Source organism: Pantherophis guttatus, chromosome 4 (genome assembly GCF_059756535.1).
Source record: "Pantherophis guttatus breed Tessera chromosome 4, ASM5975653v1, whole genome shotgun sequence".
In the NCBI taxonomy this organism is placed as follows: Eukaryota; Metazoa; Chordata; class Lepidosauria; order Squamata; family Colubridae; genus Pantherophis; species Pantherophis guttatus.
In genome coordinates this window covers 66,617,894-66,630,274 of record NC_142066.1, presented here as the reverse complement: position 1 = coordinate 66,630,274, position 12,381 = coordinate 66,617,894, and the positions used below count along the sequence as shown (strand labels likewise).

Sequence of the window (12,381 nt, the reverse complement as noted above, 5' to 3'; positions counted from 1 at the left end):
TATTCAAAGCATCTTTATGCACAGTTTGGTGACATAAATATATTATGCTACTTTCCCATGAACTCAAATATACATATTGAATAATATGGGGCAGAAAAGTGGATATTGAAGTACCCTACATAGTTCTGGACATAAGTCTTTCTGCTGCCCATAACTACCTATTGAAAGTGCCCTATCAGGAAGTAATGGAAAGCAAAATGGTGCTTTCTCTGTCCACCATTGCAAGCTACTCAGCCTATCATGGTTGGTAATGCCCAAGACAGCTGCACTTCCCTATTTAAGGTCTCAGTGGTCATCCCAGAGGAATTGATGCCATTCCAGTCCTATATTCAAATATGAAACCGAAGTTCAGGATTCTCTCTTATCCTTATAGTATATAATGGAATCACCCTTTGGGATGAGAAGAGATGCTGCCTAGAAAACAATCAGAGGCAGGAGCCCCAATGGCCTTATGGTCAGAGAAAAAAACTTAGGAAGGACTGATCCTAATGGATCAAGCAGTTAAAACTGGCAGGTGGGAAGTTTATATTTTTAGACTTGCAATATTTAACATTTTGTTATCTAGCATCAAGGGTTGGCAGGAGATCAGTGTGCGTTGCTCCTGGTTCTGTCTGGTTCTATAGAACCAGTAATAAAGGTAAGTAGAACCCATCCCTGCAGGCGATCCATAGGAAGTTTTAAGATTTAATTTATTTGTATTATTATTGTATATGCTTACAATATTTATGCTTATTTTTACTCTTTTTCCCTTTTTATTTCTGATTCATTTGCTAACTAATAATTAAAGTGACTTTTAATCATGGTGAAAATTAATTGACTAACTTAGCTCCATATTTCTATTCACTGACCAGGTCTGGACATATAAAGGAAACTAGTTTCATCTCAATATGTCTAAATGATCGCTTATTTATTTGTCCAATTTATGTCCTTTCTTTCATTTAGGAACACCACAAAGCATTCATGTTTTTATATTTATAATTGTTTATATTTAGCAATAGCACTTAGACTTATATACTGCTTCATAGTGCTTTTACAGCCCTCTCTAAGCGGTTTACAGAGTCAGCAATATTGTCCCCAACAATCTGGGTCCTCATTTTGCCCACCTCGGAAGGATGGAAGGCTAAGCCTGGTGAGATTCAATCTGCCAAATTGCAGCCAGCCAGCTGTCAGCAGAAGTAGCCTGCAGTACTGCACTCTAACCACTGTGCCACCATGGCTTTTTGTACATTTTTTCTTACATAAACTGCTCTGAGTCATCTTAAACCACAAGATGGGAGTCAAATAAATTTAATAGTAATACCTAATGCCCCTGAAGATATTTTGCCATAAAAAACTTTGTGAAGTAGGCTGAAATGAGAAAGAATTATTGGCCCATGACTGAGTTTCTATAGTTAAGGGTGAATAGAGCCCTAGTCTCCCCTTACCAATCAAACACATTATTTATTCCACCACAATAGTGTCTATTAAAGACCTTCTAAATAATGCTGAGATCACATCTATTGCTTTTGAGATGATACCTAGTGGTTTATTTACTTTTTAATATACCATCAACCTCCAACTGGAATCAATGAGGGGAAAATAGATAAAACAGCAATACTGAAATACTACAAAAATATTTAAATCCATCAAATTACTGTAACACGACAAATCTTTTAAAGAATTGAAGACACAATTCACTAAAGTGAACTTTTGTAATTTACATTGATTTCACTTACTGAAACTATTCTTTTTTGAGCTAACAAGTTCTAATGTCTATATAGATGAATCAGTCCCAATAAAATGTCAGAAGTGAAATAAGATTGCTTGACTGGAATCTGCTAGCTGAGGTATTCTGACAAGTGCAGGTTCCCAGGTGGACAAAGGCTATATTTGGCCATTGCTAGCAGAATTAGATCCGGTGTGGATTTATTGCTGTAATCGCCAGGTGTTAGAACTACCGTGAAGAAAATAATTGCATGAATACTACCTCTTTGCAATGTCAAGAATAACAATTTATTATGTCACTTCCAAAATTACAATAAAATGTCAAATATATATATCTATACTCTCAAGTTCAAGTACAAGAGGAGGAGGAGGAGGAGGAGGAGGAGGAGGAGGAGGAGGAGGAGGAGGAGGAGATGGAGGAGGATTTAAGCAATTTAGACATATTATAAATATGTCATAGATGGTATGACATAGATAGTCTGTAGCATTACATAAAATTAGAATTTGGGGTGGAAAAGACAGAAATAAGTCCAGAATCCAAATCAGACCAAACAAGTGTTTTCAAAGCAGCAAGTTGTTTTTTCTTGCTGCTCTTTGTCTCCAAGGCTCACCTAGGATCAGCTGTAAATGCCACAGTTCTCCAATATTGATTCAGGACACAATTCAGCCTGCATTGCTTATTTTGGATCAAAATGTATCTTTATCAAAATGTATTGTTTGTCAATTCTTTGGTATTGACAGACAATGCTGTCTGTCAGGTATCTGCATTATTGAGAATGATAAAAAAAAAAATCAACCTGAAAATGAAAAGCATAGCATCTTAATGAAATTTTAATCTATGCTGCATGAGTACTATGTATAATTTTATTTCCATATCTACAGTAATGCAGGGAATAATGTACTCACTTGATCAGAAGTATAAGCTACCAGTCGGCCAATAATTTCTCCCTGAGTCAGATTTTCATTGTCTAACTGAATACGATGGATTGCTTTGGTTCGAGCTGCCAGCATGGCAACCAGGGTAGCTTCACTGGCAGTTCCCTGTGATGGAAAATTGGACAGGTTGGATAAGATTTTAAAATTGTCTTAAATTAATAAGGAGTATCCATTGCATTGGTATTGCTTATACAGTACAATTGATGGTACTGAGAATGACACAACAGCAGATCATCTTACTGGTCTAATCAGGGTAAGAATTCCTACTTCCTGACACAAATGTATACAATGCAGTGTGTCATCCATGTTTGCTTGTCAATAGGCTGTAAATGCATTTATGTGAAAGTGCTCTTTGACAGTCCAGGAAAAAGAGGCAGAAACAATATTATACAGTGATCTTCTTTAAATTAAGGGCAGAATCTATTTGATTTCACCTTTCTAAATCATTTTAATTAAAATTAACAGGGTTTGCATTCTTAAATATGGATGGATGCACCCCTAATAAAATGACAATGCAAAAACAATCAACTGAAGGCTCTGGTGAGAAACTTCGCTTTTTAAAATGACACGAATACTAAGGGCACAGTCTATTTCATTTTCTCTACAAACAGAGGTTACTATGGTGAACAGACTCGAGAGCCAGCATATATATTGCCAAATAAAGTCCCCAGCAGACATTTTCTTTCATCTTTAATTGTTTCAAGTGGCACATTTGAAGTAGCAGGCAATGATTTCATATTGATTTGTCCTTTCAGCTGCAATTAAGCACCAATTTTCATAAGCGAATAGTGCAAATAATCATTTGGTTTTAAATCTAGGAAAGATTGACAGTTTTAATATAAAACCCGTGTTTCACATGTCCTTTCCTGTTTTTATCACTGTTATTATGACTGTGCAAAAAGAAAACCATCTGCACAAATTGCTTCCTCTCTGATAATAGCAGGAGAGGCCTTAAACCATCCTCCTTCTGTCCTAAAGATAAACAATGAAAACAGCATCCACAATTACTGGCAATCATGTGTTGTCACTAAAAATGAGTTAATAAACAGATATAAATGTCCCATGTCATCAGCACAAAACACACCTTTGCAAGTTTTTATAAATTTAACATATAAATGCATGGCACTATAATGTAAAGCTAAAGAAAAGTTGTCTGAATATTTCAGCAGAAGATTCAAAGTCTGGCAAGGCTCATTTATAACTTTGTTAAAATACAAAACTCTAAAACTTCATCTGGCATAAAAAAATACAAAGAAGAACAAACTTATTTAACAAATTAACAAAGAAGGAATCTGGCTCCAGTATGAGGCTCCAGTATGAGGCGCTGCCCTCATAAGAATGTCACATTTGCATGCAATGAACTGGGTAACAAAAAGTTCTAGGACTCATTTATATATGCACAGACCTTTGACTACTGAAACTTCAAAAGATAACTGTATATGTGAATGGGAAATTAAAGAATAATTCAGTCAGATCACATTTTTATCACTTATCAAATATGCAGTAATCAGGCACAGAAAAATCATATGTGTGGATTTATTTATTCATTTATGATCAATATAAATAAATCAAATAGAAATACTAAAATCAGAAAACATGCCAGACCTAGAGGCAAGCAAATCCAGCATTTGAAACTTGGGTTTCATATATTTATTTAATTTCATTATTTATCAGTGTCTGTGTCTTGAGATGCATTGGCACCTCAATCTGGAGATACAGAGATAGTCATAATTATGGCATGACAATTTACACTTTGCCAGATAATAATTGAGAGCCAATTTGGTGTAGTGATTAAGACATCAGTTTGAAACTGAGGATGTTGAGTTATTCTCTTGTCTTAGGCTCAAAACCAGCTGGTGATCTTGAGCCAGTTACTTTCTTTCAGCTCAAGGAAGGAGGCAATGATAAACTATTTTTGAAAAATGTTGCCAAGACCGCAGGAACTCCTCCAGACAAACTCCGATAATCAGACATGATTAAACAGAAGAAAAAAATCATAATGCAAACTTCCACAAATTCATTTTAAACAGTGGATACCAATCTACTTCCTAAATGATAATTTAGCAGGCTGTTGAATTGAATTACTAAATTTTGAAGAATTTAAGAATTTAAGTCATAATCTAACACAGAATTTTATCCCACTGATTTCAATAAACAGAAGTGTATTTAACACTGAGTTAGTGGTATAGATTAGAACTTCTTTGGCCCTCCATATTTTGACAAATTACACTTCTTGTCAATCAAGCCAGAATAACAATTGATGAGAGAACTTAAAAACCATGTATCATAGTTTCCCCATTCTTAATTTACACACACTCAGGTATACCTGCAATCCAGAGAACTATATGAAATAAAGTTGATGTATGAAATAATGCTGATGTAGACTTATTCTTAAAATATTCCTCTTTCCCAGATATGTCTTTTATTTCCCTTTTCTACCTACTTTATTCCATCTTCTATCTGACCTGAATTTCATTCCCCCCCCCCAAATAGCCACTGGGCTTCTCTAAGCATTCCCTTTAATATTTTTTTGGGATAATGTTATCTCCATCACTGCAAAATCTGGGTTTACCCTAAAAATCTTTAGTTTTTTTTCCACTTTGTGTAATCATCCTGTTTTGGACAGAGTTCTGAAATATTCAGGTAACTGAATCAGAAAGAGAGAAAAATAACATTATTATATTTAAAAAGAAAGAATATAGGAGCCTTGGTGGCGCAGTGGACTAAGTGCTGTTAAAGTAGTACTTAGCTGCCAGCTGCCTGCAATTACTGCAAGTTCAAATCTCACCAGGCTCAAGGTTGACTCAGCCTTCCATCCTTTCGAGGTAGGTAAAATGAGGACCCGGATTGTGGGGGCAATAAGCTGACTTTGTATAAAAAAGAACACTGCTGGGGGGGGGGGAAGCTCTACTAAGCAGATATATACAAAAGTATGAAGGCTATTGCTTAATGCATTGCCTTGCGTCTTCAGAGAAAGTTGAACAAATAAATAAATTGTAAGCCGCCCTGAGTCTCCGGAAAAGGGCGGCATATAAATCAAACAAACAAACAAACAAACAAACAAACAAACAAATAAAACGACAATGTATACAATATAATATTCTATTCACTTTAGATACAACCCAGATCAAATTCAGTAGCAAATATTCTAAATTACCTGGATTACCCCACCTCCTTCTCCATCTTTCCCAGCCAGAAATTGTGGAGGCAAATTGATCATCTTTCCTAGCCAATCCATCATGACTGTTTCCAATTCGGTACAAGCTGGGCTTGATGCCTAGAATGGAAAAACATGTAAAAAGAAAAGAAAAATCTCTAGTGATTTCTTTAGATTTCAGAAGGGTGCACAGAATAGAAAAGCAATGAAGCATGGGTGTTTCGAGGGTAACTCAGAATGTTACATAATTTGTGAGTGGAAAAAAAAGAGATAATTAATGATCCATTTGAGTAACTACATATGATAGGTATATTAACTCATTCTCATAAAATTTTGAACTGTAGATAAAAGCTTGTCAAAATCTGAAATCACACCTTATCAAGCAATTATATATATACATATGATTGCGTGTGCATCAGTGGTGGATTTCACTTACCTTTGCTACTGGTTTGCTCGTGCGCACACCACTTCTGTGCATGTGCAGAAGCTTCTGCGCATGCACAGAGTGTATTTGATGACGTCTGGGTGGGTGGGCGGAGCCTCCCGCCACCGCTGCTACCAGTTCTCCCGAACCGGGGTGAACTGGTAGCAACCCACCATTGGTGTGCAGATATATGTACACACAAACACACAGATAGAGAGAGAGAGAGAGAGAGAGAGAGAGAGAGAGAGAGAAAGAAAGAGTGTGAAGAGGGAGATAAATATGTTTTTTTGAGTATACTAGAACTTCTCTACTGGTAATCTTCTTTATATAATTATTATCAGGATTCAAAAAGGCAGTTAGAGGAGCTACGTACGGAAAGATTGCTGCTTAATTTTATACAGCTTTCAACATTCTGAGACTGAATTACCCTCATAATCATTGTTAAAGGACATATTCCCAGAATATTGCTTCCATCTGATCTAAGGTTGCCATGGAGGCAGCCTGATATCAGATGTTCTGGTTTTCATCTTCTCTGATAAAAAGTCTTCCTATAGGAAACTGTTTCCACATAGACATACTGTAGGTGCTATCTTGTAGCCTAGGCTAGAAACTACTGAGAGTTTTAGTTTTTTTTTATTTTATGCAAAGGAAATACTTTTGTACATGCGGTAATGTTAAACCCTATATTTCTACAGGTAATCCTTGATTTACAACAATTCATTTAATGACTGTTCAAAGTTACAATGGCACTGAAAAAAGTGGCATATGACTATTTTTCATACCAGTCACATGATTTACATTTGCATGTTTGACAACTGACTCACATTTATGACAATCGCAGTGTTCTGGGGTCATGTGATCACCTTTTGCAACCTTCTGACAAGCAAAGTCAATGGGGGAACTAGATTCCCTTAGCAACTGTGCTACTAATTTAATAACTGCAGTGATTCACTTAACAGATGTGGCAAGAAAAGTCGTAAAACAAATTTCTCATTTAGCAGCATAAATTTTGGGCTGAATTGTGTTCATAAATTGAGCACTACCTGTATTGAAGTGGTAGAGCTCTCTCATAATCTACCACTTCAGTGAAAACTAAACTGTTGAAAGCCATGTAGCTGATCTGTGACTTCTCTGTGAAGAAAATATCTCCAAAAATCCATAGATATCTAATAATAGATTTGAAATATAAAGGCATAAGCAGTCATTGTAGCTGCTAGGAACTAGTTCTTTCATGCCCACATAGAACCTACCCATGAAAATCCAATGCATCCTATGGCCCCAGATAACATATCACCCAAAAGAGCAGGGAAAGAGTTGGCAGTAGGAAAATAGGCGAAGAAGTAGGGACTGTGCCAATGAGTCACCTGTGGAAAAGAATACAAACAAACATTTATCAGAATGAAAAGTGTTTTGATTATGAAATCATCACAAGGCCTTGCTTTAACAAGCATGTTAAAAAAAGTACTGATATTGCCCAATTGTCAGACCATTCGTTGCAAATTATTTTGCAACCAAGAACCAAGTGGTCAACTATGTCTCCTAGTTTGCATTAAGATTCCTGGCATGAAGTACACCTAAACTTTTTTACCTGAAGCCAAGGTGAGCAATTCAAATTGAAGCAATTTTGGTACTTTTGGCAAGTTATGTCCACACGGTTTTAAAAAGGTGAGGGCTTATCTTTGTCTTTTACTAACATTTTAAAAACATCAGGGATTTACTTAATCTCATACAGCTATCTCATACAATCTCATACAGGTGAGTTTATACAGCTATTGAGCCAATAAGTTTTAAGAGACATCTCCTTTGATCATTATATAAACAGAATATAGCTACAAAAAGCTACTTATTTTCCAAGCTGCTCTTAACTTTTCATTTTGTTTTATATAAGGTTTAAATTGTACAAAGCAACTTATGGACATATACAACACCTTGAAGTGTGGATAGAAAACCTTTATAGACTAGCCATATTGGAATTGTAGAAAATAATGTATAATTTGCCAATCATTACTGGCCTGGTAAAATGCAGCCTGTTATATTCCACAAAATGAAATAATGTATATCTAATAGAATAGCTCTAACAGACATTGAATGCCACCTTCATATGGCATTGTTGATCTAATATAGGAGGAGGACTTGGAGAGCTCAGAAAGCCGTTGTAGAACAGAGACAATGCAGCTATAGGTGGCATCTCTCTGGAGTAAGAGCAGTGGTGGGATTCAAATAACTTAACAACTGGTTCTCTGTCCTAATGAATGGCTGGGTGGGCATAGCCATGGTGGGCATGGCCAGGGGGTGTGATAGGCAGCAGTCAGCCTCCTGCATCCCCTGGGAGCAAAAAAGAGCCATGGGGGGGCGCATTGCCCCCCCATGTCCCGTTTTGGCCTAGTAGGCCTCCCTGCAGCCTCCTGGGAGTGAAAACGGGCCATGGGGAGGTGCACTGCATCTACCCGCACCCTGTTTTGGGCCTAGTAGGCCTCTCTGAACTTACCTGAGAGCCAAAATGGGGTGCTTAGGGACTTCTAGAAGGGGTGGTGAGGGGAGGGGCCAACCAGCAATGTAACTACTGGTTCACCCGAACTGACCCAAACTGGCTGAATCCCACTACTGAGTAAGAGTGTCTTATAAGAAGATAGGATATTACTGGAACATAAGGCCTTATTTTTAAAGGTGGACCAGAGGGGTCATTAGGATTCAGGATGGAATGGAAATTTTAAAATACTGTCAATTGTCCCCTTCATAGGTTGTCTTGCAATGAAGGGATGAACTGACCTGAAAAGTGCTAATCCATTTTGTGCTTTTATTAAAAGAAAGAAGAGTGGGGCAGGACAGGACCAGGACAAAAAAAAATTGCAACCTAGTGTATCCAAATGCAACACATTCGTGTAAAATATACATATCAGCACTTGTGAGAATTCTAGAGCCCTAGTCAGGTTCTGCCTCATTTTATGTTTAAAAAGAATCCTTTTGTCCCTCTTAGCACTAAAACTAAAATTTAATGATGTAATATCATTGGCAAATCAAATTAATTCATGATAAGGGATAAACCTACCCATTCCTTGAACTAACATAATTTGCCTCTAATTGCAAATATGATAATTGTGGCTGCATATTCAGGTTGTTAACAAAGAAACAAAAATAATTCCATGCCACAATTAATTATGGATATAGAAATTGTTGGGGGGGGGAGTTAATATTATAGGACATTGTAACATTTATATTTTGGATTATATTGATGGAATCTGCATTGTATTTCTTTTTTAACACATATAGCTTATAAAATATTACTATAAGCTACTGTAAATATAGAAGCAATTGACAATGTACAGTAAATTAAATAAATCGGATCTGATCAAATAGCCTGGAAAACATTCTTTATTGAAAGCCACTTTTTTTCCTATTAAAATGTTCATTAGATAATATTTAGCTTATTATTAGAATATCCTAAGGAACGCAGTGGCTCGGCGGCTAAGATGATGAGCTTGTCGATCAAAAGGTCGGCAGTTCAGCGAATCCCTAGTGCCATGTAACAGGGTGAGCTCCCGTTACTTGTCCCAGCTTCTGCCAACCTAGCAGTTCGAAAACATGTAAAAAATGCAAGTAGAAAAATAGGGACCACCTTTGGTGGGAAGGTAACAGCGCTCCGTGTGCCTTTGGCATTTAATTGTTCTTTATTGAAGAGCTTTATTTTTCTTTCAAACATTTTATATGACTTTCCAACATAATCAGAGATTCAATTGAATCAGTTTCAGATCAAATCTGCCAATAAAAAAATACATTTGATTTTCTACACTACAGACCTTTTGATACCTCTAAACAAGCTATCACAATAATAGTAATTGTTCTTTGAAGCTAGTTCCACTAACATTTTAACTCATATATCTAGTGATTGCAATGTTACAGGCACTTAACATAAAGCACTGAACTCCTTCTAAAACAAATACAGTATTTCTACTTGAGGTCAGTATTACTATCTTAAGTTTGCAATAGTGGCAAATATATGTAGCTCAGGTAAAGAATGAGCGTGGGAGTCTTGTGAGTTGATTTCTGAATGTTTCGTTACCAGGTTAGGTAACATCTTCAGTGGAATTTAGGAAATGTCAGCGCTGATGTTCGCTTATAAGGGCTTTGTATGGTCAGTAAGTCTTGTGATGGGAGTATCACGTCAGATGAGAGTCTAGTGATGGGTCGGGTGATTGGTCAGGAGAAGGTCTTCTGATGGGTCTTGTGAGGGGCGATATGTGAGTCATGTCAGGTGAAGGACTTGTGATGATTCTTTTGATAGGGAAGTGAGGTGAAGTGCTCTTCAGGGGGATTGTGGGCTGGTTGAAGATTGGTGCTGTTTCTGATTGGTTGTGCAGTTGTTTTGAATTGTCAGGAGTTTATAGGTTGCTTGTAGTTGTTGTGTCTGTTGATGTAATTGCTTATGGAGTGCCAACTTTCAATAAACTTGTGAGCATGGTGGGTGGTATCATGGCTGATGATTCTTGTATTACTCCAATCGAATTGGTGCTGTTCAGTGGGATTTGGGATTGTGGCATTTGATTGCCAGCTGGTGATCATGGATCCTGGTTTTCAATTGACATGATGTTTGTCCCACATAAATTGTTTTCGATTGTGATGGTTGATTTTGTAAATTACATTGCTTCTTTCATTGTTCTGTATCTTGTCTTTGGTTCTAGATAATTGGCTGTGGGTTTGTGGATTCTTGTTATTCCTAGAGCTTGGAGAATTCTGGCTGACATCCCTTTTATGTGTGATAGGCTTAGTTTTTGTGTGGTGGTTGACTGTGTTTGTTGTGGTTTGGGTGCTGTGTGACAGAATATAAAGTTTTTGGGATAGCCTTTGCAGAGAAAGACATCAAATAGCCATTTCTCTTCCGCTTTTTTTAGTGCTGTGGTGCTGCAATACATCCCCGCCCTTCTGAAGAGGGTCTGAACACAGCTTCTTTTGTGTGTGCTGGGGTGGTTGCTTGCAAAGCTGATCTCGTCCAGGTGTGTGGGATTGTGGTAGATGTCGGCTTCCAGTTTTCTGTTGTTTTGTCTTCTTATGTTGATGTCAAAGAATGGGAATCTTTTGTCTGTTTCCTCACATCAATTGAAAACCAGGATCCATGAACACCAACTGGTAGTCAAACACCAAGACCCCAAATTCCTAATCTGACAAGGAACAGCACTAATTCGATTGGAGCAATACAAAAAACATTGGCCTTGCTACCACCCACCATACTTAGGAGTTTATTGAAGGTTGGCATTCCACAAGCAATTCCATCAATAGACACATTGATCTACAACCAGGCTACAAACCTCTGACAATTCAAATCAACTGCACAACCAATCATGATAGCACCAACCCTCAACCAACGCGCAACCGCAGCCAGCAATGGTGTTCACCTGACGTGACCTCCCCATCACAAGAGCCATCACAAGACCCTCACCTGACCTATCAGAGGACCTTGATGTGATCCACATACCTGATCTACCACAAGACCTATCATTAGACCATCACCTGATATGACTCTCCCATCGCAAGACTTACTGACCACACAAAGTTCTTATAAGCAGAAGAACATCACACTGACATTCCCTAAATTCTGCTACTAGCCTGGTAACAAAATGTTTGGAAAACAACCCACAAGCTTGGAGTCTGGACATCCACTCTTATCTTAACTTTCTTGTCATCAATATTAAAAGTAAAATCTTCAAAACTGCTTAATTAATATTACCCCAGGCATAATTATTCTTTCAACATCTTTAAGGATGTCTTCAAATCTTTCAGGTGTTTCAGGAGCAAACTCTGGAATGAGGGCTCTTAAATAACCTGGCTCTACATCAGGATAGACCTGTCGTTCCTCTATCTTCTCAATGTAATCTGCAATGTAATCCACCATCTCTTTTCCTCTTTTTCGAAATTCTGTGGTATCCATTTCAGGATTTCAAGCAACCTAAAAGAAACACATTGACAATTTGAAAAAAATGCACAGGTATATTTGTCTTATCTCCTTTATATATGAAACTAATTGCAAACCAAGAACCAAGAGCCAATGTTCAGATAGGATTTTTTTTTTTTACATTATCCCAAAGACAGGAATTTACAGTATGGCATCCAATAGTTTCCATCTCTTTAAAATAAATAAATAAAACAAAAGCAGACAAGTAGTGAG

General features: G+C 37.2%; 1 protein-coding gene across 1 annotated transcript in view; it reads right to left on the bottom strand.

Moving 5' to 3' along the window:
• DDC (dopa decarboxylase) overlaps positions 1-12,144 on the bottom strand; it is a 71,267-nt gene extending 59,123 nt beyond the window's left edge. The window contains exons 1-4 of the mRNA XM_034416413.2: positions 11,944-12,144; positions 7,472-7,585; positions 5,798-5,917; positions 2,611-2,745 (exon numbers count right to left, since the gene is read on the bottom strand). Of these exons, the coding sequence (XP_034272304.1) occupies positions 2,611-2,745; positions 5,798-5,917; positions 7,472-7,585; positions 11,944-12,144 (570 nt within the window). The remainder of the gene's footprint in view (positions 1-2,610; positions 2,746-5,797; positions 5,918-7,471; positions 7,586-11,943) is intronic.
• Between the last annotated feature and the right edge of the window lie 237 nt (positions 12,145-12,381).